Below are 27,307 nucleotides of genomic sequence, written 5' to 3'. Positions count from 1 at the left end.
TTCATGTCAAAAAAAAAAAAAGTCGTTGAAGTTTCAACTCTGTTTTTCAGAAGCAGCAGTCTCAGCCAGGAGCGCAGGAAGCAGGGTACAGAAGGCATCTTCAGCTTCTCATCAGATTCTCTTGTACAACCGCTAATGGTGAGGTGAGCCCAGAGCTTCGGAGAGGACGCCTTGGACATGAACAGCAAGGCTAGGGCCTCTCCCTCACTCTAGGTACTGTCCAGCTTGCACAATCCGTCTGTGAAAGCCTGGTGAGCATTTCTTCCTGCGTGAGGCTCTCTGCATGCTGTCAGTGCTCTTTAGGACCTCAGGGAAACCCGAACGAGCGTTTCTGGCTTTAGGACCCAGGAACTCTGAGGCAGCCTGGCTTTAGATGCCTTGGACCACAGCACCACCTACTTATAGAAGCATCCCGAGCCTTAGCTTGTCTGCATCTCCATCGGAAAGTGCGCTGACCACATCCCTTCGGCCTCCGGGCAGTGTCCTGTCTTCCCCAGCGCGGGCAGAGAGAAACCTCAGCTGTGAAGTGGTGGTAGAGAGATCCCTGGAAGCAGCGACTGGACCCGGACGCCGAGAGGAGAGCGGACGCGCCCCTCGCCCGGGAATCGCTCTCGCGGGCGGAGACCCAGCATCCCAGTGCTTGCGGTCGCGCTTGCCCGCCTGCGCGCTCCTGCCAGGCGCCGCCAGCCCTGAGGACCCTCGGGGTCCGCGAACCCTGCTGCAGCCGGCCGAATCCTATAGCTGCCAAGAGCTCCCGGCGGGTGTTGGCAAACTTTTTTCCGAGCCCACGTGCTGTGCAAACAGCCCGGCTCGCTTTCCGAGCCTGGGATGGAGCGCCGCGCCTAGGCACGCCGTGCAGCCTGAGACACGCGCGCACGGTAGGCGATCCACACCTGGTGCCACGGCGCGGGGATAGCCCAACCCGGGCGCGAAGGGCTCGAGAGCGCCCCTTTAAAGCCTCGCGCTCCGGTGCTCTTAGGACGCCTTTTCTTCCGCACAACGCCCTTTCCCCAGGGTCAGAATCCACTGCGCAGCAGAGGTTGCTAATTCACTGATTGTAATCACCTTCCTCTCCGAGTCGCCTGCAGCTGTGCCATCTGCCCTTCCTTAAACTGCTCCGTGGCTCGTGCCAGTGAGTTCGCGTCCTCCCGCCCTCCTTTCTTTAAATCAAGAGGCGCGAAGGTGCCGGTACCTCCTCTGGTTTCTCTTGATCCCCCCACCCACCCTGCTTCTCTTTCCCGGTTTCCCAGGTTCACTGCGGAGGGAGAGATGCTCAGCGAGCCAAACTGATCATTGCAGGTACAGGGCCAGTGGCATCTGTCTGAGTCCTCCCTAAGGAGCGCAACCCGCACTGTCTCCTTGCAGGAGCCCCGCGTTTCCTCGACTTTGAGAGGCGTCTCTCCCCAGCCCGACCGTCCAGATGCGTTTTCGCCTCTTCTCTTTTGCCCTCATCATTCTGAACTGTATGGATTACAGCCAGTGCCAAGGCAACCGATGGAGACGCAATAAACGAGGTGGGTCGCTCTCGGCTGAAGGTGCGTGGGGTTCCTAAGTAGGTGGGAGTGTCGGGAGTGCTCATTCACACCTAGGTTTTTGGGACCCCAAATATGGGGACCTCAATTCTTGTGTGGGCTACAACTGCCCACTCTCAGGGTCTCAGTGCTCCGCAGAAGGCTTTCTTCGGCCCCTAGTAGGCGCGGTGAGACTCAGAGAGAAGAGCTGGGAGCCCTGTGAGTTGGGCTTTTCTCCCGCAAGCGCTCAGGGATTCATCCTGTGGTCCACAGTCTGTGCCATCTCTCTTGAACTCTTCTTTGTGACATTTCTTATGTGACATCCATTTTTCTTTTGTCTTTTTAATCATCTTCCTCGAAGTGCAAGAGTCTTTAATTTCCCGACCCACGTGCGCCCTAAATCCTGCCCAAGATAGCTTTAGACATGGTCTGGCGTGGGGGTGTGTGTTTGGGGCGGGGGCGGCGGTGTTGGGGAGGAATGGTCAAGTTGCTTGGTAGAACCTGAGTTGCTAAGAAAAAAAAAAGCAACACTGTTCTCTTTTTCTGGAACTCGAGAAGAGATGGGAACTTAATGAATTAAGTAGTAACTCCTGCACTGGCGTTCTCCGGGAGTTCTCCCCTGCAGCGGGAATGTTTTTTAAAAATAGACCCGTGTTTCCCACTTTGTTTGCTTTCTCAAAGCGGCTGTTTCGGAGAAGGGTTTTTGTCCTCGGTGAAATTCACTTGAGACTTTCTAAATGCTCACTTCTCCATCACTTTTGTGAGGAGTGAAGGCAGATGGAAGCCTCCAGAAAGATTGCAGAGAATTCGACTTTAGAGTGCTCGTATTTCTGTACTTCTGTCTTCCAGTCCTTCTGGGGGGCGGTGGCTAAGGCAAATGCATTTTAGAGCATGTGCAGCCAGACACAATGCAGTCTTCTGGAGGGACTTAAACATAAACCACGCAGGCATAACGATGAAGTGCCAACGTAGAGTTCTCCTACAACAGCCTTTTGTTAGCACCTGAGGAGAGTCAGTTGCCTCTGAATACCGGCTTGGTCTTTTGCGCAGTTAGAATTTGTCATGGTTTAGAGACCTTGATTTTGTTTTTCCAGGCTATAAACGTCTCCATTTCTGGTGAGTTAAGGACTCTGGCCCTGTAGCTAGTTTTGAAGACATTTATATTATTATCATCACTATTATTGACAGTTTGAGAGGCGTTAAGCTGATCTCATCAACTGAAGAGCTTGGCCTGTGTCAGAGCAAAGCTGTGGGTCACTGATGATGATGATGATGACGATTCAGGAACCAGTGTTTTTAATTGTTGCTATGTATCTCTGGCTTATTAAAAAGGACACACATACTCAAGCCCATGCCTTTATCGGCTTCATTTATGACACTTGTAAAATATTTCTTATTTTCAGAGATTACTGCATATAGAAGCATTAAGAGAGAAAGTCCCCTCCAAAGGCTGTAAGAGCTTCATGTTGATACCTGTCTTTGGAAAGTGGTTCTCCATCTCACCCCTTCCAGTGGGCTCTTTTCTCTGTGCCATTGTTTTATTTCCAAGCATTATTTGGCAGAGTTGGCAAGTTTTTATTATACTGTCTTCCAAAGTGTTTGGAGAAGCCACCCCGCTGTTAAAAAACTGGAATTGTAATCAATTTCATTGGAAACACTAGAGTGCATCAAGTTTGCAACATAGAGAAGTATCTAAAGCTCCTTGGAACATTCTTGATTATTACATGACTTACTAATTCAGCAGTGGAGTTCTGATTCCCACTGCTGGCCCCTGTGGCTGAGTGGCAAAGAGTTAAGCACATTGAGAACTTAAATGCGGAGATGTTGCTTGGTGGAGAATGGCATTGTAGCACTCCTGCGGCCAGAGGCGATACTGCATGCTTTTATTTCTCCTATAGGGCCATCTCCTTGGCTCTCTGCCTGTACTTTTCTTCTTGGGTATTGGAATTAGAACCTGTTTTCTTTTTCAGAGCTTGCTTTAGCAAAATCACTTGTAGCCGTTGCTATCTACAGTCCCAAACTCTGACATTAAAAAAACCAATTAGAAAGTGTGCAACAGTAATTTGTGCCAAATCAACCTTGTCATTTCACCAAGTCTGAAGGCTTTTGAGTGCATGTCGATCAGGATGGCTGTTTTAAAAATGCCCATCGAATTATGTTTCTGGCTTCTCTCCCTCAACAGATGTCTCTTCCTGAATCCCAAGTTTATGCCTAAAATAACTACAGTTTTTTTTTTTTTAAGTGACCACACTATCTGTGCCAACAAAGGGTGCACTGTGTTTTTAATTAAAAGTGGAACTACTTACAGGGCCGGCTAGACAGTGCAGGGTCATAGTAGCCTCTCTGCCCCGCAAGGAAGCTTAAGGCCTGTATTGTGAGAATATTGAAACGAACAGAGATGTAACTCAAGTTGTGTGACTTGCCTCTCTTCCCAAACTTAAGCTGGTTTTAATTGATCTCATGCCCACTGATTGATCCTACACCAATTGTCGTGCATACCAAACAATTGCCTTTTCCAAAGGAGATTGATTTAAATTAGTTTTTTTTTTCTTTTTTCTTTTTTTCTGTGAATGCCTGACTACTAGCCAGATCGTTTCAGGAGTGACAGTTGACATGCTAGAGCCCATTGTGGTACCAACATTTTCCCTTGGCCCTTTGTTTTGCATAGTGGCAGTTAAATATTACCTTCTAGGGGAAAAAAGTGATTACTACTTTAAAGAAAAAGGCGTTGTGGCATAAAAGATGAGTTATTTCCTTGGCTTTGTGCTGTGATGCAGGCAGCAATGGTACCAGGGTTGGTTAGGCTTGCCCCTGGGACCTGAGTTTTCTTTTTTCCTTTCTTTCTTTTTCTTTTCTGTAGCCCATCTGCAAATAATCAAACCTTCACTGTGGCACATTCTCAGAACTCCTTTGGCATTATGTTTAGTCTGCTCCATGATCTCAGATGCCCCTTAATATCATTTTCTTAATGAAATAAAATCCTTGGCAGAGATCAGATCATTTAGTCAGTTAAAATCAATTGTATCCAGGCTGAAGCGGAGAGCAAATGTATCATTTAGCCCTATGTTTTATTTCAAAAATATCCAAAGGATCGAGAAAATAAAATATCGACTTTGTCAACTTGGGGGCAAGACTTTGTCCCATAAAGACCATCGTAGACTGCCGCTGGATTTTCTTCCCTTTGTTTTATACAAGTGCATTTGATGGTCACTAATAGGGCCCAGCTGAAATAATGCTATTAATTGGGCACAAACAGTGCTGAGAATCTATCTATGTGGAAGGGATACATGTACCGATATTTGGGCAGGCTGATTGACAGCCCATGTTTTGTCTGCATGGTAAGTGTCCACATTCGTCAGCCCGTTCATCCCTATTCACGCAGTATGTAGACCCCACTAGCTGCCATTAGTCACCACTGTCTGCATCTGCCTTGGGGTCTTGTAATTTATTTCTATTCTTAAACAGGGTTCCTTAGTTTTATTTATTTACTTTATGGGCTGATTGTAAGTCACATTTGAAGCCAAGTGACTGAAAATGTAAAATATAACTTTATTATGGCCTTTCAGAATTTCTTGAGCTTGGAAGGCGGTGGCAACTTTTACCACTTCCACTCCGCGGATCCGAGTGGTGATAGCAAAGTCGGGGACGAACCTAGGAAAGATCTCAAAGCTTTTGCAAGCAGCCAGGCATAGGGACCTGTAACTGGTGTTGCTGGTAGACAACTCCAAGTGCTGTTGCTTGTAGCTTCTTCTCTCAAAAGCTTCCAGTTTCTTTGGTCCTTAATGTCTTGTGTTCACAAAATTACATTTGGTTTCTTCTCCAAAGACGAAGTGTTTATCACAGAGTGTTGTATTTCTGGCAGCTGAGGTTGGAGAAAAAGATAAACACTTTCTCTTTAACTGTGTAGAGATAAATTAATTAGTTTGTCATTTATAATTTAATGAAGAGATTTGGAGGTATTTGTTTTCCATAAGTACTTTTTAATAATGGCTTATTCTAGTAGCCTTTCAAAATACAAGCTAGCACATGGAGCGTATTAACCTACATTTAAAAGCTTCAAAACACATTTTATGTGCTTGCTTGCTTTCCAAAGCTCTGACGTAGTTCAGAAAAGTCGATGTGATGTTTAACTTGCAACGCAAACAGGCTCTGTCTTTTCTTCACTCTTACTTTTCCCCATTGGCTGCTTTTGCTTCCAGCATGATTGCATCAGTTTTCTGGCTAGTGTTTTAACCAGTACAAGGCGGTCAGAAGATGGCTGTGTGCACACCAGCATCTTCTTTGCTACTGACACTTGGAAGGGATTTAGAATAGGTGATGTTCTCCTAGCCTTCCATTTAATTCTGGCTTACTCCATGTGCTCTGAAAACCAACCGTGAGTGGCATCCAACATTTGCAGCAGTCGCAAGTTGGAAATGACACTTCTAATTCCTTAATGCCAAACTACCTCTTGATTTATTCAGGAACTGGTCAGTTCATAGATAATCCAGGCTTCATATCCTTTCATTTCTTTTATTTTGACTGACTGCCTTTAAATCCCACATCCAGCCCCCATTTCTACTATGTTCACTCATCCTCCCCCCCCCCCCAAGTCCAGGAAACAGATGACAAATGAATCTTTCACTATAATTCTTGGTCAACACTCTGCTGAAAAGAACTGATAAACTTTGGGATGATAATGAAGTTTTTTGGTACTTTTCAAGATGTCATTAGGGTCATTATCCCACCCTCTCATTATCAATAGCAAATTAAAGATTAATCACCCCGGGAAGACATTATGTTTTCAGCTGGAGCAAATGTACAAGATGCTAATTATGTTACTAAAATGCATAGAGAATATATGTATATGCATGTATCATAATGAAGGTATATGTGCATGTATATTTTCATGTGTGTGGAAAGAGTACAATAGAAAAGATTTGATAATGGTGATTGCACTTTTCAGAACTAAATTTTTTAACCTATGTTTAACCTATGTTTTTTTAACCTTTCATTTTCCCCTTAAGATGTAAAGATCAGTACTGTGGTGGGGCGATGAGATGAGGGTATTAATTTCCTCCAAGGCCTGTCTCACCTCTCTTCTCTTCTGTGGGACCTTTCTCTCTCATGGACTCTTTAGGTAGGCTGTAGTGCTGCGAACCCCAAGTTTTGTTTTAAATCATTCTTTAGTTAATGGGCACAGTAACGGGCCTTGTTGATAACCCCTCCACACGTACATGTCATCACACTTTGTTCATGTTTGACCCCTCCTACTGGACTTTCCCATCCCTTCCTGCCTTGCTAGCAACCTGCTTCTCAGAGAGTGGCCCTTTGTCTTTATGTCCCGTGTATTCCTTTGCTTTCTCTTGTCCCACACCTCCCTATCACATCACTGTCCAGTTGCCTGTCCTTCATTTGCCTCCTCTTCCTTGCTGGGCTTGGTAATCTTGTGGGCTTCCTTCCCTCGGCAGGTGGTTACAATCTGGCTTCCACTCCATCCTTTTCCTGAGAGGATTTTCTATTCCAGATGATTGGGCTTGGCTTTTATGGTAGCTTTAGGTAAACAGCAAAGCGGTTGATGAGAAAGTTACTTTTAGAAGTTTATGCATTTGTGTGGGTGTTTTGTCTATACAGTGTGCTTGTATGCTACATATACAGTTTGTTCCTAGTCCCTGGAGATCAGGGATGCAGATCCCCTGAGAGTGAGCTACGTACAGTTGTGAGCTGCTGTGTGGTTGCTGGGAACTGAACCCTGTTCCTCTGGAAGAGCAGCCAGTACTCACCATCCTGGAAAGAGTTTTCTTGATGGCCATTCATACTCTGTACTTTCCTGGTGACATCATTTTGATCCTCCATTACTCATCCTTCAGGAGATATCCTTTTCTTTGTGGAGGGTTTCTCCCTCTACCTAGTGATACTATAACGTAGGTTTTGGCTCCAGTTTTCTCTCCATTTCTGTTTGTCGGTTCTTATTCAGAGCTAGTAGAACCCAATATTATTTGCCTTTACTCTCCCCATTTCCTTTCCATTCCTGTTCCTTCAACTCTTACTTCCAAAAGGAGCCTTCAACTTCTCAAGTTTTCATTTTGAGCCTCAGATTACATCACCGTCCAACATCCCAACCACTAGAAGTACTTGGATAGATGCTTTATGTAAACTCGAGCTCGACAACTTATTTCCTTCTCATGGCTCCCCCTGGTTATGTGCCTGTACTTAAGTTCCTGGTTTCCACTCATGGGCTTTCAGTGTGTTGAGACTGTGAGCCTTGCTCTTGTTTTGATATTTCTGTTGCCTTCTAAAATGTCCATTAGTTCAATATAGTTGAAGCTGTCCTTTATTTTAGAGCTGTGGGTTTCAGCCTTCCTAATGCTACAACCATTTAAATGATGCTTTAGAATAATTCCTTATGTTCTGGTGACCACCCCCTGCAAAGCATAAACTTATTTTTACTGCTATTTCATAACTGTAATTTTGCTACTGTTATGAAGAGTAATGTAAATATCTATGTTTTCCAATGGTCTCAGAAGATCCCTGTGGTGTAAAGGTCATTCGACCCCCGATAGGTTACAACTCACGGGATGATAACTACTGTTGTAGAGGGTGTTTGTGTTTGACAGGTATATTTTTTATGTCCAAACATTCCCTATCTTGGACCTCATAGTCTCCTTATCTAAGAACATCTGTCTTCCATACTTCATCCTTTTGGATGATAGCATGTGTGCCATCCTCCGCCACGTATCTGCTCATTCTTTGCTCATAATCCCCAACACTCCAGCCTCTATCTTACCCACAGAGTTAATGTCCACCTCTCACGCACAGTATTCGGTGTCTCCCAGCCTCCTCCCAACCCTCCAAACACCACATAGTTAAATTGCATCAAGCTACTTCACTTGTATTGTGGAGGTGTGTTGGGTTACCCAGTTAAAATGCCATTGCTTCTGGGATGCCTTCATGGAATTACCTGCTTGCCTTTCCTGAGGTTCAGTAACATCATCTCTGTTTAATTTCTTAGCTTTTCATGCTAATCCTAAATGGTTCTTATTTTCTTCCTTATTTTGCTGTGGGTGTTATCCTATTTTGAGCTTCTTTTGATGAGCATTATGGTATCTTGACAATCCTTGCTGTACCCAGCAGAGTTTCCTCTGTATAAACTGCCGTTAAACAGATAGATATCAAATAGTTTTCATTGTCTGGTCTTAGGAAACTTGGGTGAGTTAAGATTTTACTGGAGTGTTTCGCGCATAACCGAAGTTGGGATGCTTCACTGCCAGTTGTGCTTTCATTTGCTGTGAGCGTCTCAGAGCTCTCGGCCATCACACGTTGTAGTCTCAGAAATTCACAGGACGCAAGCACCTGCCCACCATTTAAATGAGAGACTTTCCTAAGTAGCTTTTGATAGGGTACAGGTAGGGAAATCTCTGGGACAGGCATGCCTGCATTTCTAAAATCACTTCTTTTAGAGAAAGGGACGATAATGGCCTTGTATACCCTGCTTAATTTATTCATGTGAATGAATAAATCATCAAGGAGAAATTAAATGAAATATACATAATGTTTAAAGGACTTTTATACTAATAATATAGATAAATTAGTGCAAGAAACATTTAACCTTTACTTTTATACTTGTGACTTGGATATAATACATTCATGAAATCATAGCTCTGAGAGATGCAGGTGTGCTCATGTGTGTATGAAGTCAGGTTCTTCCAGATATGTGAAGAGGCCAGGCAGAGTTGGATTAGGTAATTCCTTTCAGAATCCTGGCATTTTGTTGCTATGTGGAGGTGGAGCCTGCCTGACAAGGAAGAGGAGCTGCTTAGTAAGATAGTTTGTGAGTTTTAAAGCTAGTAAGTCAAGAAGTACATGAGTAGAACCAAACCTTCTAACCCTTCTGAATTAATCATCTCTCCACACGTGGTATGGTATGTCTTTATAGAAATATATGCTAAAAATACCAATCAATAAAGAAATGACATTAAATAAGTGGAAGTTAAGGAACCATAATTATGTTGTAAAATTTTGCATAATTTGTATGTTTTCACCATTCCAGCATATGAATTACAGCAACTTCTTATCTCTGATACTAGAGCCAGAACATGTGACTATGAGTATATATACATATTCATGTTTGCATTTCTCTATATACATGTATTCGTGGTGGGATGTATTTTATGGATATGCATACATTATAATCAGAATGACCAATAAAGAGTAGATAAACTTATCAACGTATTTCTACTTTTTTAATCTAACATGTAGTGGAGCCCACTAGAGGTAGCTTTTCTTAACTTGTCATTTGAGGAAAACATTTATAATTTACCTGAAGACATTCCATTTTTATGATATATTGCTAGAAAGGAATACTTATCAAAGAGAAGTTTTCTTGCTCAGCTAATTTCCATTGAGCAGAGGTGGTTAATTTGGGCTTTGAGAAAGGGGCAAAAGCTTGTATGCTTCCTGAAATTAAAAGAAATTTGTATCTTTTGGGGGGCAGGGAGAACAACCTAGATCTTGACCTTTCCTGAAAGTGACCAAGTGGTCCAGGCTTCAACTCTTTCCTTTCATAGTTTAAGAAATGTTGATTGATTGCCTAGTGGAGAAACTTTCTTAATGAACATGGTGTCTAATGGCTGCTCAAGATGATGCACGTTTTCTTTTCTAGAAGCTTTTATTTCCTGTAAAAAGCATCTTGTGGGGTTTCAGCTATTCACTGGGGCTGCACCTATCATAATGCCACACCAGAAGCCACATTAAATGTTGTCGGTGGTACAGTCACCTCCCTCAGAGGATAGTTCACCTTCCTAGTGGAAAAGCCCTCTTTAAGAGAGCACAGCTCTTCCAAGCATCTCCTTCATTAAAGACCCAGTTCTGTTTCATGGATATGAAATACCCAGGGTGCTATCAGTTTCTACTTTTTTTTTTTTTAAACTCTGCAGAGATGTTAATTTGTGTGTTGGTTGCTCCACTGGCTTGTGTCAGCTTCTGGTATGGAAAAGGCCAAACTTAAAGATGGTTGTTCCTTCCTGAGGAAGCGACATTAAAACCATCATATTTGAACTGAAAAAATGATAGTTGATAATTTTACATAAATCTAGAGAGTTTATAAAACATACTCAATAGAAGGGATTTTGTTAAAACCTCAAATGATCTAATTTCATCCCAGTAACAAGGATTATATCTACCTATCCATTTCTGTATACAGAGGGACATTTATAATGATGTAAATCTCTGTTGTAATTTTCAGCCAATGGTATTGGGCACCAGTTACATTATGACTGGATGCACCAGGCTATCAGTGTATGGAATGCTTAGAGCCAGGATTCAGTATGCCTGCATTCTGGAGTGGGGCGCTTATGCTAGATCCTAGCTTTTATGTCGACACATTAAATGAGTTTTGTACCACAATGGCTTTTGTCCCTTACCTGTTGCCACGGAAGTACAGCTTGTGAATCAGCCACCTCTGCAATTAAAATGTATAGACCAATAGAGGGCACACTTCGCATTCTTTTCCTGCTTTGTTCTTACGTTCCTGTAGGGGATTTATACCTATTTGATGCCTGGCAGCCCTGCTCCGCTTCTCCACTGATACTGCAATTATCGTAATGTCATTAGATAGAGGAACAAAAGCATTGAGGACCCAAAGCTTTAACTGGTCCCAAGTCCTTTTGGCTTTGGTCCCTCATCTTCTCTCCAGAAAGGCAATCCAGGCTAACCTTATAATTTTAGTGCCTGGGATATGGAAATTGAAGTTAGAAATTGTCCTAGTTTGCAATTCAACACCAGCTTCTACACTCTCTTAGGAAAATTTCAATTTAAAAATATCATTTAGATGTTTTCCATTAAAGTGCATACTTAAAAGTTTAAGCTGTTGATGAAGTTTGAAATTACCCCAAAGAGTCCAAATTCACATTTCTCTTTAATCTCTACAGCTGGATCCGTCACCACACATGCATGCATACCCCTCATATTTTAGTACTTACAGTGGTTGTCTCATCTTCTTGAAAATATGAAATTTACCTTTATCAGAAAGTAATACTTTCACCATCTTGTCTAATAAAATGCATCTCAGGGTTTAAAAATCTTGTTACTTCATTATTCTCCTCACATGTGATCAACACACCTTCCTGGTTTTCCCAGCTAGCTTTTTAATGTAGAGGGGTTTGTGCTATGTTAGCGTTAACCTGCACAGTTCACCCCCACTCTTTTTTGCTTTGCCCCATCGGGATGTTCAATCCGTCCTTCTCTCTCCATGAGGATGAATTGAATATAGTGCAGTATATATCTTATGATCAAATGACCATCTGTATGCACCCTCCAAGATATCTCCCTTTGAGATAACTATGTTTGTTCTCAGCTATTGCATGGTCACTCCACTGGTGGTCTTTGAATATCTTGCCCTGTCAGAGAGATGTTTGCTCAAGGCCCCGTTAAAAGGGGGGGGGGATTTCAATTAGGGCTCCCAGGTGCCCATATCTAAGTGGTATAAAATAGAATAATCTTGGTCTTTGATATTTTTTATATGTGTCCTATAGACAAAAAAGTAATTTAAGAAAATTAAAGCTAACTCGTGGCACTTTTTCTTGATGTTGTAAAGGTGCTTTCTTTCTTACATAATCTTTGTATGTGCATGTATGCTCTTTGTATGTCTGCATATGCTTAAGAGTCAGGCTTGTAGGGGGCTCTTGGGTGTTAGTTCTGGGCTATGACTGAGAGGGTGGTAGAAAACAGATGAAAGGTGGAGAATCGAATGAAAAACTCGCTCACATTTTCTGTTTCTCTTAGTGTCTTGATCCCTACTTAATGGCATAGAGGAAGTAGAACTGTTCTTCCTGGAACCTTCCTTACACATGGTGTTGCTACCTACCTTCTCCAGCATAGCGTGGTGGAGAAACCTTGCTGGGGTCAGAGGACCAACTAAGTAGGAAACAACAATAAGAACAAACCCACTGGTGCCTGTAAAGTAGTCTCTGGTTGTTTCCCAGAGCACTTTCAGTGGGCCGGTTGAGATTAGTGTATTGTCTAGTTGGGGAAGCATGCTTGGCCTCTACTGATGGCAAGTTGTGCCGTAGTCAGCATGACGCCCGAATGAATCCTGCCAATTAGGAAAGATCTTTTCCTCTTCCTTTAAGGTGCTATCTGAAAATTGTGAGAAAGCTTGACAACTACTCTTTGAAGATGAGATGCCTGACTTGGGACTTCTATGGGATTCACTTTCTCCTTTATGCGGAAGTCAGAGTATTCGTCTTCTGTAGCTAGGGGTGACCTCAATATGCCCCTGACTTGAATTGATTTCATTGCTGTTCTACAGACTTCTGTGCATCCCACACTCACGTTTGGTTGAATTTAGAAAGAAAGGTTTGAAGAAATGGGGGGGGGGCAGGTAGTCTAATTGGTTTTAATAATAAAAACTTGGAGTCAGTTATCGGGCTGAAAGCTGAAGGCTCAGAGAAGCAGAGCAGCAGCCACTATAGAGTTCTTTTACCTCTACCAGTGCTCAAACCAAAGGGGCGAGCCTGTCCTCAGACACTGTCTCAGACTTCATACTCAGACTGCATTGAGCTCCTGTCTCCTCCTGTCTTATATTCCTCTTTCTGCCCAGACATATCATTCCTGTCTCCACCTCCCTAATGCTGGGATTGAAGGTGTAGGATCCCAAGTGCTGGGATCACCTCTGCGCAAGCTCTGTTTTCCTTTTATTCCTGTGTAGCCCAGGGTGGCCTCGAACTAACAGATCCCACAGCTGCTGTCTCCTGAGTCCTGGGATTGAAGGTGTGGGCCACCACTCCCTGGCCTGTAGTGGCTTAGCTCTGCACTCTGATCTTTAGGTAAGCTTTGTTAAAACACATACAAATTATCACTGCAATCTCCAGAGAGTGAGGCTCTTCAAGTGGAAGGAGAATGTGATTTTGATTTGTTTTACTTCTTTGAATTAATATAAAATAAAAATATTTCATAAAGAGGAAGAGAAATGCTGAAATTTATAAGACTATCCATTAATTAAAGAGACACTTAAAACACCCTGACTGTAGAATTTGCTTTTTCTAAGAAACAGGGAGCCTTATGGGAGTGTCGCATAGGTATTTGCCCAATGCAGGATGTTTGAGGATCATTCACCCAGGACAAGTCAGAATGTGAACAACTGAGTACATGTGACACCTAATAGCTACTTACATATTAATTACAATTAATTACATATTAATTCTTGCTGATGACTTAATTTAGATGATGAGACTCTTGCCATTCTAAACAAAGAACATGAAACAAAATTGCTTCTTAGAGCATTTATCAAATTCCTACGTTATCAGTTTGGTCTTCAGTAATAAGTAATGCATATTGATGTTTGGTCAGAACTCCTAAGAGAGGAGCCACGTTTATCAGTTCTTATATGTCAATGCCATCAATTTTGAAGAATTACAACTGTAGCCAATAAGTTGGTACCCTATAAATATTGTTTTCTGTGATGAAACATTGATTAACGCCCACTTTGAAGCAGCATAATGGGTTTAAAAACCTCTTTGGAGAAAGCAGTTTGGGTGCATCCTTGTGCATCTTCTTTGGTTACTTGCTGCAATCATATGCTGGATTTAGTGAAGAAGGGATTGGCGTTCACTGGCGAGAAACCTCTGGCACAGTGGAGGTCTCTGTTTTCATCCTTGTTCGAAGCAGTGCTTTCTTAGAGATTCCATCAAAGACACACTGAATGCAAAGCACATTTTGTTTTGTAGATCGTGAAGCAGAATAGGACATTTATTATGTTGGGTGACTGATCGTAGAAACCAAGCAGTGATTGGGAAGGACGGGATGGATTGACTGAAATTTTAACTACAGAACACAGCATGTTTACTTTTCTTTTTTTTTTTTTTTTTTTTTTTTTTGCATGTTTACTTTTCAAGGGTAAAGAACTAATTGCGGAGAAATAGGGGTTGGAGACAATGGATATTAGTTGGATTTTTTTTTTTTTGAAAGAGTCTTACTGTATAGCCCCATCCCACCTCAGATTCCCGATTTTCCTGGGTCAGCCTTGTTGAGATAATAGGTTTGTGATACCACATTGAACTTCATTAATGTTTGACTTAGCCTGAGATTACGATATGACAAAATATCTTACAACAAACTAGTAACAGATAAAGAACACTAGTTATTCCATATCAGCATTCATCTTACTTTTATGTTATTTGCAAATATAAAAACCTTGTTTCCAAATTAGGTCACAATTACAGGTTCTGGAATGAGGTATTGTTTTGGAGTACACAGTATTGCACATAACATACTGACTGCATCAAACCCTGTAGTCCTTAAACCCTGCTTTATTTTCATAACAGCCCCATAGACCAGATATCATTGTGTGGTGATAATGACAAGGAGCATCCCTGAGGAGAAGTAGCAGTGATGGAAGTCAGGTGTATTCCACACGAAGCAAGAGTGATCCTAATGGCAGTCCATGGACTTGGGCAACAGTGACCTTGGGGATGGGATGCTTTAGAGAGATTTTGTACATGTTAGTGTTTGGAGTGTACAATCTCTAGTTCCCCTCTGCATGTGAAGTCTTAGTTAACTCCATGAATCTAAAGATTCACTCAGTCAGTCCTTGATAGACTAAATCCACACATTGATTTTCCTTCTCATTGCTTATCCCTTTATCGGTAGCTGAATATTGGGTTCAGCTGTTACCCCTGAAGCTCACTGTCCTCTAAGAGCTGTGAGTACCTTTTAGGGGACATTATCGCAACATCCAGATAGCCTGCTGTCATAGTCTGTGGTGTTAGAGGCATCATTTGGTTCCTGTGACGATGAGCAATATCTGCCATTGGCGTTAGGAAACACAGGGGCCGTTCCTATTTATATGCTACGTCTGTATTTCTTGTGCGGATATCTGATTGCTTTGAGAATGTTAGACATGACTACTCTATTTTACCCCATTTCCACCCTTCCCTTTCTCCCTGCAACTTCTGTGTCCTCTTTATTCTTGCTTCAGTTGCTGACCTCTTCTTATTAGCATGTATGTGTGTGCATGTATATAAATACAGCCCACCGAGTTTATCTAATGTTGCCTGCATGTGTATTTGTTTGGGGCAGACAGACCACTTGGGATTCAGTAAGCACTCAGGAGATTTGATCTGAAGAAGACTGATTCTCCCTCTCTCAGCAGCCGATAGGTTCCTTGTGGCTCCTCATCGAAGGGTGGGACCTTTGGAGATTTACCACATCGACATTAGTGAGTCCATTGGTGGTGTTGTTTATAGGTATTGTTCTTAAAGTTTTTGTACACTTTTTTAAGTGCACAGCAGGGAAGAGGGGTAGAGTAGTATACAAATCTTCATGTCTATTGTGAAAATTAAACAGTGGAGAATTTTCTATACTTAATGTTCTGCCATTTTATTTTTGTTGGTTGAAATGCTATAAAGCAAATACCAGGTTCATATTATCTTATGCTGTATGCCTCTGAATGCATTTCTTGTAAACATGAACGTATTTTTGCCAGAATGTAATGCCATTCAGGTACCTAAAAATTAGTTATTCCTTGAAAATACCTGTTATTAACCGTAATAATATATTACCTCAATTGTCTCAGTTCTCTTTGTATAGCTGGCATGTATGAATCAACAGTAAAGAAAACCCACTACCCACTCATTCATTTGGTTGAATTTCCCTAAAGATTCTTTTGAGTAATTTATTATCATATTAATGCCCGCCAATTCTGATAGTTAATCTTGATTATCAATTTGACAAACCTGAGAAGAGGTACCATCAGTTAAATTATCTCCATTCGATTAACTTATGGGCATATGGAGAATCATTTTCTTTTTAAAAAATATTTATGTATGTATGTATGTATTTATTATGTATACAATAATCTCACTGCGTGTATGCCTGAAGGCCAGAAGAGGGCACCAGACCTCATTACAGATGGTTGTAAGCCAGCAGGTGGTTGCTGGAAATTGAACTCAGGACCTTTGGGAGAGTAGGCAATGCTCTTAACCACTGAGCCATCTCTCCAACCCGAGAATCATTTTCTTGATTGCTAATTGATGTAAGGGTCCCTAGCTCACCGTGGTAGTACATTCTTGGGCAGGTGGGCCCGGGCTATATAAAAATGCTGTTTGAGCCAGTCAGAAGGAGCAGGCCAATAGGCAGTGCTCCTTGGTGGTCCCTACAGTTACTTCTTGAAGATTTCTGCTCTGACATCCCTCAGTGGTGAATTGTAATGTGGCATTTGTAAGAAAAAATAAATCACTTTCTTCCCTGACCTGCTTTTGGTCATGATATTTATAACAGAAGCAGAAAGCAAACTAGACCAATATTATTCATGTTAATCCATTTACCTGTGACATCTCCACATGTGTGCCACACTTCAAGGTTTCTGTATTCTAGGATAGCATTTCTTTGTCCCTTGTGTGTGTGTGCGCGCGTGCGTGCGCGCACGCGTAATTGAAGGTCAGTTTTCCATAGAATGTTTAGCCTTTGGCTTTTGTCCACTTACTTTTCCATGTGATTCATTTAACTTCTTCCTTTATCTTCCACAGTTTTGGCCAACTAAAAGATTTTTTTTCAGAAGCCTTGAGTAGATGCAGGTTTACTGTTCTGGCTAGGATACATCACAGGAGTTTCTGTGAGCTTCATGATACCTTACACCAGAGGGCATAGCACACATGTCTTGTGATACTAAAGTCAAAGAAATGGGGTCTTGTGGTACCAGCTTGATCCCATCATTGTCGGGTTGCCCTTAACCTTTCATCGAATGCTTTTCTTCTATTGATGATCTGTGTCTGAGTCATCTGTTTCATTAAAGGTTGCAAAATCGTGTGGCTTTAAACGATTCTTTCTACATATAAACTGAAATTCTATTAAAACTGTTTCCTTCAGCCATAGATATTTTATTGTGAAAGAGATTACCTGGCAAGAGTAAGCAAAAGAGACAATCTAACAAAACCCAAACCCAAATAAAACAAAATAAAGCCCCAGTTCCCCATTAGCTACTACGTTCCCACAGCATGAGTTGATCTGTGTGAATCAAGGCAGCAGGTTGACTTCACAACAGGAACATCAAATGCTTTCATGTGTGTCAGGGTACTGCTTGCCAGAGGTGGAGAGTCACATCTTCTGACAGCTTCCGTCTCCTGGAACAGTAGCTGTAGAGCAATTTCAGAATAGATGTTGTGCTCACAGGGGTAAAATGCGAGCCTTCTGCAAACCTGAATTCTATTAGCCATCTTCTCATGATGTTTTCTGTTAACAGCTTTCAGAGAAGCTTCTAAGTCAACAGGCAGCTGCTTCATTCATCCAGGTATACTTTGAGGTTCATTGAATAATGATGATGATGATGATCACCCCCCCCCCAAAAAAAAAACCTGTTTGGTGCAACTTAAACACCTGGAGGAAGGTTCAGAGAGGAGAAGGAATGTCTTGGAGATCAACTGCATGAATGCAAACAAATGCCACCTGATAGGAGTTAGTTTCCTTAAAGCCGACTCACGTGGCAGCTATCAATTAGAAATTGTGCCTGTAGCTCCTCCATGGTCGATTTTCTGCTAGATACTTTACCTTGTAGACATATAGAGAAAAGTGTTTGTGATTTTGTCTTTAGTGATTGATAGACAAAATATAAAAAAAATAGTTCTTTTCCAGTTTATAGTTGCAGCTAGTTGTTTCTGATTATAAAGATTATAAAAATATCTGGCTAAAAACTGAACTCAATACTATTATATTACTGTACTTTCATAGTACATTTTTGTTTATGCCCATAGTACAGCATAGTACATACTGCAACAACACTTTGAAAAATGTTGCTGGGAATTGAACCCAGGGCCTCAGGTTTCTGGAGAGGCTCAAACCTTGAGTGGACCCTGTCTTCACTGAGTGGCCCAACAGTGTACAAACCTCTTTTCTACTTTGTCATCAAACTTAGATAAGAAAGAATGTTAGGTGGAAATGTGTTTGAAGAGCAGGATGTGTGTGGGGAGAGCGCGTGTGTGTGTTTGTGTGTGTGTGTCTGTGTGTTTGTGTGTGTGTGTGTGAGAGAGAGAGAGAGAGAGAGAGAGAGAGAGAGAGCGAGAGAGAGCGAGCGCGTTGGTGTGTGGAAAGCATGTGTGTGGGGGTATACCTTTGTTGGTAAAACAAGAAATCACAAACTTCCCAGAGTTCCCTGCAATGTACATGACCTGGATTCTGATGTGAGATCACTTTTGAGGGTCAATTAAATATTTATAATAAGATTGAAAGTCTTGAATTGTGTTTCTGGTCACATTGCTCTCTAGTACTTTATAGTCTGGATGATGTCCATGAGATAGGTGATGCTCAATTACTGTCTTTCTTTGGGGCCACTGCTGAGAAGGAAACGGCAGTGCCCACAGCTCTACTGACCACTCCTTTTTTTTTTTTTAATGTTTTAAGTCTTTTTTTTTTAAATTTCACTTTACATTTCCAACCCCACTTCTTCCCCCTCCCCAATGCCTCCCCCCAGCCCACCCTCTATCCACTCCTCCCAATAGGTTTGTTGACTCTCATGGGGAGTCCACAAAGTCTGGCACATTAAGTTGAGGCAGGACCAATCCCCCCCCCCCCACCCCCATGAAGGCTGAGCATGGCACCCACCATAGGAACCATTCTGGTCTCACGGTGCTCCTGTCAGCTTGAGAATCACGGTGGCCTTGTCTTCATCTTTGTCCCACCCTTTACTCTTTTTGAACTGTAACTCTCTTTTCCTAGATAATTGGGATCAACTATTATCTTCGTAAACAAGATTTCCTTTGATGGCTAGGTAAAGGCTAAGTATTTCATGCAATTTGAACAGTACATTTCCCCCCTGGAAATATACAATGGATCGTCCTTACCTGTTGCGGAGAGAGGAATTTCATAGAATAGTTAATCCGTGTACATTTTCTGTGTATTTTGGCACGATTGTGTCAGTATACTGGGTGTGACTTAAATGATGACCCTGACCTGTGCTGTGGTCAGGTTTAGGGGTGCAGGAACAGTTACTGAAGGGGCGCTCTGCGGACAATGCTTCTGGCTCATGGAATCCGATTTTAATCGGAACACTGATCTGGCCAGATAGTACAAGTCTGCCCCTTTCCAAATTGTTTCCCTTAAAAACTGCTCACTGACTGTCTTGACTGTGAATCTTAGCTCTTATTTCTCCACTTTGCCTCATCCATGTCCACATCCTAGTGCTCTGTCTGACACCACATACACCATTTTCTTCCTTTCCAATCTTCTAAACAGTATCAAAGAAGTATTGGTTTAAACGTTTCATGGTGTATGTGGTGAGAGAAAAATCTATAATTGTTCTTGATTTGGATGTTTCGTGAGGCAATCAAATTCCAGATATTATAATCCAAGATAAATGATAGCACATTTTATCTTTGCATTTGTGAAATCTTATTATGCTGTTCTGCAAATGTACAAACGTTTTCTTTTCATAAAGCCATAGTCCTGAATTATGACTGCTCGTTAACAAATGGTTTCCATACTCTGAAACCTGTGTGGGCAAGCCTTATTTGGGCAGAAACTGCCTTGATTTGCATTGTCTGGAATAGAGCTAGGACTTTCACATTGAACTATACCTCTTCTGTTTTTTGACCCCTAGGAGATATTTCATGTTTTGTTACATACTTATGTTGATCTGACACAAGTATTCTTCACTTCCTTGTATAGGAATGGCAAAGCCAAAGGGAGAGAATAGGTATGTAGCTACGTTTTGTATTACACAGTTTAATTCCAACCATATACGTGGATACACACAAACACATACATACAACATACATACATACACACACATACATACATACATCTAGAGCTTGACTCTGTGGCTGTTTGATACAGTCTGCAGTTAGCAAATCCTTCATGTTTCCCCTTCAACTCACTTATGACAATGGAGGAAAAAAATTAGTGCTTAAGAACCATATGCCAAGATAACGTATACAGGCAAGATGACTGTCATTTGATGTCTAGAATAAGTGAACAACACAATTTAGATAACCTTGTAGTGACCTATGGGTCAGGCTGCTATGCCTCGGTGACCTGAATTTGCAGTACTTGTAAGTACTTGGTATTTATAGAGTGAATAAAATATCTCACTGATCTTAAATATATCATGTCATATAACAAAAGGAGAAAGGAATTCATATTTGTTTGCATTTTGAACCCATTCCTAATATATGCAACCAAAATACCAGTGTTATTGTGTCTTCTAGAATCAGACTCTTTCCCTGTTCCATCACATCCTAAATATATTTTGCTTTCTCTTTGGACTGCAGGGAGAGTGCTTTTTTATGACCTCATGCACCCACATTAGAATTTTGTTGTGACATGTCTTGGGACCTATCAGCTTCTTGTGGGACTTGCCTTCACAGAACAGGGAGCCCTTGAGTGCCCACTGCATAGCAGGCATTATTTTTAAACTAGTTATTCTTTCTAAGTTAGTAAACATATTGTTTTTGTTTTGTTTACTTTTTTAAGTGGAAAACTGAGGTGATTTTTTCTTTTTTCCTTTAAAGTTGATTCAAATGTAATCCAAGCTATATAAGTCCTTTAAAATTCCTGGCTATTAGCACAGTGTTTTGCAGAAATGACTCCCCTTGAGTATTCTGTTCCTTAGGGACATCTTTCCTTCCTCATGCAGACTGGAATAGCTGTCACCAGGCTGCAGGACATTCACATTCCATTGCTTCTTGCCTGGCTATCACAGTTATACAGTTCAGCCAAGTTGTCACGGGTATCTCTTTAATTTTCTCTCATATTATACGTGGAATGAGAGAATGTTGGCGTGCTTCTCCAGCAGAGGTGCTAAGACCGTGTTCTGTTTTTTTTTTCCAAGATGTATAATTTTCCTCCTCACAATATATTAGCAAAAAGTCTAGGCAAAGACAACCATTCTCCTGTCGGGCTTACCAAGAGGGTGACGTAAACTTTGTAGATGCATCTTCAGAAATGAATTCTCGTTTGGTTCCTCAGTAGGCAGGCGGCAAATCGTCCCTGCTGAGCAGTGCCCCACAGACCAAGCAACTGAAAGGCACCCACCCTGGGCTGGCAAGGCTGCAGAGCCTACAGTGGGCATCTCTCCCTAGGCACACTGCTGTTTCTCACCAGGCATTTTATCTCTTGAAAGCTTTTACCAAAAAGAATGCAGATTTTTAAGTGGCAAACCAGGAACGTTACATGTAAATAGAGGGAGTGTTTTAATCAAAACAACTTCCCCCTACAAATTGAGCACACTTACGCCTAGGTTTAAAAGCTCTATTTGTCAAGGACTTTGCTGTGATGTAATTGCTCTTATCTCATCTCTTCCTCACCACTCACTGACTGCCCCAGGCTGCTTTCACTTTCATAGGACCATTCCCACTCAATGCCTCTTCCCTTCGGACAGTAATAGCTGCTGTTCATCTTTGATTTATTGTTTCTTTATGCTTAGTGTGTTGCAGCTACGCTCTCTACCAGTGTTTATTGCTTTTACACTTAGCAGCAGCCTGGTGTAGTTGGTGTCAATGGTGGAGCTTATAGGCAAGGGGTTGAAGGGACCACAGGCTCCTCCAGCTGCCCTATAATGTAACCAGCAGTTTCCCGGTTTGTGATACTGCCACCCTGCCTGCTTCCTACTGCCTTTTGCCTCTTATCGCTGGTGTCCTGTCAGCCTGTCCTCCACTCCTCACAGTGGCTAGCCCTTGGACTCAGATTCCCCTTTCACAGACTCCTCCCTGCCTCTGGGTATCAGAAAAAAGCAATGGGAGAAACAGATTGGCTCAGGGTCTGTCCTGGTTCCGCCCCTCATCTCGCCTTGCAGTGTTTAATGAGTGTCAACCCTGAGTCACGGTGAGGTTGTGCTGCAGATGAAATATGTCATTTCTGGAATCTTCCTCCTATGGAATCCCTTTCTCTCTTTTCTAGATTTCTCAAGAAGAGAAAAGGCTGCCCCTCCCCCCATGTGCTCTTTTGACTCTTATTTTCTGTTATCATTTAAGAGTCTTCTTTGTCATCCATTTCTGCTCCCTTGTCCCTTGTATCACAAATCACCAGGTGCTGACCTTGCCTCACCTTCCCCCAGTTTCCGCGGAGTTCACAGGGTTAAGCTCTGGACCCGTAGATTCCATGTAGGGGAGCCTAGAGATCTCATTCCTGAGTTCCTCTTCTCAGTTATCAGTACTCTTGACCGTGGCCTGGGATCCTTCTATTCTCAAGTGAGTGTCTGTCTCTTCTTGAATATAATTCATGCTGCAAAACTGTTCTTATTGTCACTTCACTGATTTGATTTCATTTTTGAGCTTGTAACCTCAGGTCTGTAATTCTCATCTGGTAACTATTATATTTTTAGCACTGTCAGCATAATGATTGGTCTAGAATTTTGAAGGGATTTGTGCTAACAGGCTTCATGACCAGTCCTCCTTTGAGCTTTTATGATTGCAACTCCATGCTGTATGCTCTTCAATGGTTTCCAAGCTAGTCTTCTATTTCCTATCCCTTTTGGCAACAGGTATTTAGCATTCTTTTGCACAGATTTCTTATTTATACTCTTTATTATTTGACAGGGAGGGAAGGTGGCTTAGCTCAGGCTGCCATAACACTGCTATGGTCTAGGCAGCTTCTGAACAACTGAATTTAATATTGTGGAGGTTGAGGTTAAGCAGGGTGACAGTCCAGTTGAGTTTTGGGCTGTTTTCTTGTGGGCTGCAAATCTCTGCCTTCTTATTGTATCCTCTCCTGGTACAACGAGTTAATGAGTTCACTGGCCCCTTTGTATAAATGGACTAACTCATTTAATTTGGCTGCCCTTCATGATCCAGATCTTTCCTCCCAAATCTATAACCTTGGAGATTAACGTTTTAACATAGGAATGAGTGGTGAGGATACAAAGTCAGATGTCTACAGTAGAGGAGGAAGATACATGACGGAGACTGAGTAGATGTCAGTCTGTCATCTCCTTAATGTTCATCAGAGGTGACAGAGACAGGGCCATTCCAGCATTGCGGCTAGATGGATGCAATCGCATGCTCTGTTTTCCATATTGAAAAAATCTTTATGACAAACCACCTTGCAACTCTGGCATCTCTTACTATCTTGAGTTCTCCAAGGCAGTTCAGGCTTCAGTGTTATAGCTTCATGGAATGGCCTCTCTACTAGGTCTCCAATCAGGGACACTCATGACACATGCCTGGCCTCAATGTCTTTGTTCTAAGCACTGAAGCCAGATTGCCTGTGTGTGAATCCTGGCTTTACTATTTAATGATAGAGTGGTTCTAGGCAAGATACTTAAACCCTTAATGCTTCACTTTTATTCTGTGCATAGCTGGGATGATAACAACATCTCATAGGATTTACAAATATTAAATGAGTCAATACATGTAAAGTAAATGAAATATGGCAGGTAGTACATTCTTAAATGCTAGAAATTCACATTACTTTGCCAGGCAATGAAAATTTGCTGAGTAAATGGGTCAAGTATTACTACGGTCTATAGGTTCTGTCTTATATGCAAGGTTACTACACAGCTATGATCGAATACAACTAAGATTCAGGGGATCTTAAAGCATGCAGTGTAGTGAGAGAGAAGATGAGTGGAAAAGTGGGAAAATTACAGATTCAGGTGTCTCATGTATGGGCTAACTCATTCAAAACTGTGAGTAATAACTGAGTTAACTTATTATGATAAAAAAAAGCATTTGTAAACCACTCTTTAGGTAACAGGAGCCTGTGGCCTTTGAGGGATTCTCAAACTTCTGCAATAAACTGTTGATGCATACCTACAGCCTCTCGTTGATATCGTGTGGATATTTATGGTACATACCATAAGAATAAATATAAATCTCTCTGCTGGCATCCCAGAAGAATGTTTTTCTTAGTCAAATGTTAGTGCACATCAGTGATGTGGGGTGGCCTCTGTTGGGCTTTGCTGAGATCTGTGCAAAGGGTAACATCTGTGATTGTTACTTGGTTCATTAAAGGGAAGTTCCTGTGCATTTACAAATACTGAGAATTTGAATGCAGACTTCTTAAAAATGTTCCTCATGATAGTTGCAGGGGTAGTTTTTACAGAATCTCAGAATAATTCTGTCTTTCTTTGTAATTAAAAAAGTCAAGATAACGCACCTTGCTTTCGGCAGCCATGGATAGATGTTATGGTTTCAGAATCTGATTTGTGAGGGAATGGCCTGAGAGGGGACTTAGAGATATGGAAACCCTGACCCCAGTACAGTTAAACAGAAACAGACACCTTATGGGCAAGCTTCGAGCAAGTGCCCAAATCAGGGGAATAGAAAAGCAGAGAACTAGAGAGAAATTGGAAGTCACTATATGCTTCTGTAATTGTGGGAATTGAGTGTGTGATGCTAATTTATACTCCAAGCTGAGACTAAACAGTTTACAGACGCAAAAAAGGGAGCTGACACATGCAGGAAGTAGCACCAGATCTTGCCTGACATACCCCAGCAAGGGGATGCACAAGGCAAGAAGCAGTAATTTGAGGAAAATATGGTTTAGAACCTTCATTTTTGCTGTGGTGGGGACTGAACCCAAGACTTCACAGATGCCAGGCAGATGCTTTCCTACTGAGCTGTATTCAGAATCTGTGATGTTCTGGTTACAACTTCTGTTGCAACTGCCAGACAAATTACATACACACACACACACCCCACACACCCCCATATACATACACACACATACACACAAACTTAAGCACTGACCTTCTCTTTCCAAGCTCTTTTTTCTTCCTTTCCCCTCTTAGCAAAACTTAGAAGGCAGGTGATACTGGAGACAATTTTCAGTTTGATTTAAATATTTGTTTTACGTTATGAGGGCTGAATAAGTAGAACAACACTTTGCAGGAAATTCGGTAATTTCAGTCAAAACATGAAGAAACTATAACTTAGCTCCTGTGAAGGAATCTGGTCCTAGGAGGTTATTAGGTGTTCCAGTGTTCTGTGCACATGTGGGTGTCTTTACTAGACTGGATAGTGTCAGTATATTTTCCACTTCAGATCTGGTGTGTTTGTGGTAGCTCTGGTGAGTGTATGGGGTGGTGTACTTGCCTGTGCATGCAGAGGCTAGAGGTTGATGTCATGTATCTTGTTTCTTTCTGTCTTATCTGAGCCAGGGTTTCTATTGAGCTTCAAGCTTACTGATTGGGCCAGTTTCACTGGCCAGGGAGTGAGCCTCAGGGGCTCTTTTGATTTTCAGGTAGATTTGAGCAGTCTGAGCACAACCATGACGTCCTGTTTTGTCATGGCCGCTGTGGCTCCATCCTGTGATTGCACCTATTTAGTCATTATTCTGAGTCTCAAATAAAGGAGAGGAAACAGATATCAGGCTCCTTCACTTAAGAAGCTGATAATTAAAGTAAAAATAAAGGCATTAGCCCCTGTGGCCATCACAAAGGTTTAATAATTTCAGATGATTTGGCATAGGCTTTCTCTGTCTTTTATCTCTCCTAACAGCATTTGTTATTTTCACTTTTTCCTTATATATTAGTTACTAGTAAATCTCACAACATTTTTATATGCGTATGTAGTGTATTTTCATCCTATTCACCCCACCTATCTTCTATCCCCTCCCACTATTCCTACAGATCCCTCTCCTCTCCCCAGCTAATTATCTATTTTGTGTGTGTGTGTATGTGCGCATGCGTGCGCGTGACTGATTTTTTTTTAAAGGGTTATGATATCTTAGTTAAAAACTTATTCATAAGGCTGTGACTTCCATACCAATGGTGTAAAAATGTCTCCCCTAGCAAACATAATAAATATTTTAAAGCAAATTTCTGATATATATTTTATCCTAATGGGATGATTTGTTCATTTGTAAAATGTTCATATTTAGCAATGCTTTGTCACATTCACCAAAAGCAGGAGGTTCTCAGTATCACTGAGTACTTTATCTCCAAATTCCTCAGATAATCTCAAAAATGCTTTCCTCAAAAATGCTTTACAAAATTTTGTCTAATTAAATCAGCATCCAGTTAGAAGAGGGGGCCTTTAAGACACAATTCAAGATCACTTTAGTTGTGATATAGTTAGGAGAAGTAAGGAGGGAATCATAAAAAGGGGAAAACACAAAGCAAAACTTACAGCCTCATGGGATTTTAAGCATTTTGTGGAAGGAGCCAGTGCTTTCTCTCAATTTTCTGTCCTTAACGGGCACTAGGGTCTGTCCCCGGAGAATGAGCGATCTGAAGCAGTTTTTCAACAACGTGAACCGCAGCCTCTGGTTTAATGAGGGATTGCTTTCCATGTTGTACCTCATGTCAGCGCAGATGCAGTGATTTCATCTGCTAAAGTTAGTGCCCCAATTGCTGTTTTGATTGCTTTTAGAAAATGCACACAAAGAACACAGTGACTCAGCAAAAGGTGTTGCCAGTGGCTTGTCATTTTTAGCTTTCCAGATATGATGGAATGGCATAAAGAATGCACGCTTGCTGCTGCCTCACAGAAAGCGATGGACTCGTGCCCAGGTCTTCACATATTCCCGACACAGCACTGCAGCACGGACTGCTGACTTCTTTTCTTTGTTGCTTGTATGCTTTTCTTCCTAAAATAATGGCCAAGATCTGTGGGGTATAGTATAGAGGTGAGTGCCTCTACCTACAGCGGCCTTCTCCTGTTCTTGACAAGGTGTCCAGCAGCTGAGGCTGACCTTGAGCTCATGGAATTAGTGATTGACCTTGAACTTCTCATCCTGTGGCCTCTGCCTCTTGAGTTCTGGGACTGCAGGTATGTGCCACCACACCAGGTTTTAGGCAGTGCTGGGAATGGAACCCAGGGACTTGGTTGTTACAGTCACATACCCTATGGATTCAGCTATGTCCCTACTCTATGAGCTACTTTTAATAGCAG

General features: G+C 41.9%; 1 protein-coding gene across 3 annotated transcripts in view; it reads left to right on the top strand.

The window, feature by feature from the left end:
• Positions 1–409: 409 nt before the first annotated feature.
• Rspo2 (R-spondin 2) overlaps positions 410–27,307 on the top strand; it is a 123,293-nt gene continuing 96,395 nt past the window's right edge. The window contains exons 1-2 of one of the 3 annotated variants that reach the window (XM_057792854.1): positions 758–878; positions 1,366–1,514. In XM_057792854.1, coding sequence (XP_057648837.1) covers positions 1,421–1,514 — 94 coding nt within the window. In that variant the 5' untranslated portion in view covers positions 758–878; positions 1,366–1,420. Of the gene's footprint in view, positions 1,515–27,307 lie in introns of all 3 variants that reach the window. The other 2 variants (XM_057792853.1, XM_057792855.1) reach the window with 2 other exon arrangements.

Source organism: Chionomys nivalis, chromosome 17 (genome assembly GCF_950005125.1).
Source record: "Chionomys nivalis chromosome 17, mChiNiv1.1, whole genome shotgun sequence".
Lineage (NCBI taxonomy): Eukaryota > Metazoa > Chordata > Mammalia > Rodentia > Cricetidae > Chionomys > Chionomys nivalis.
Note: the sequence above shows the minus strand (reverse complement) of the source record. Positions and strands in the feature narration are given on the sequence as shown.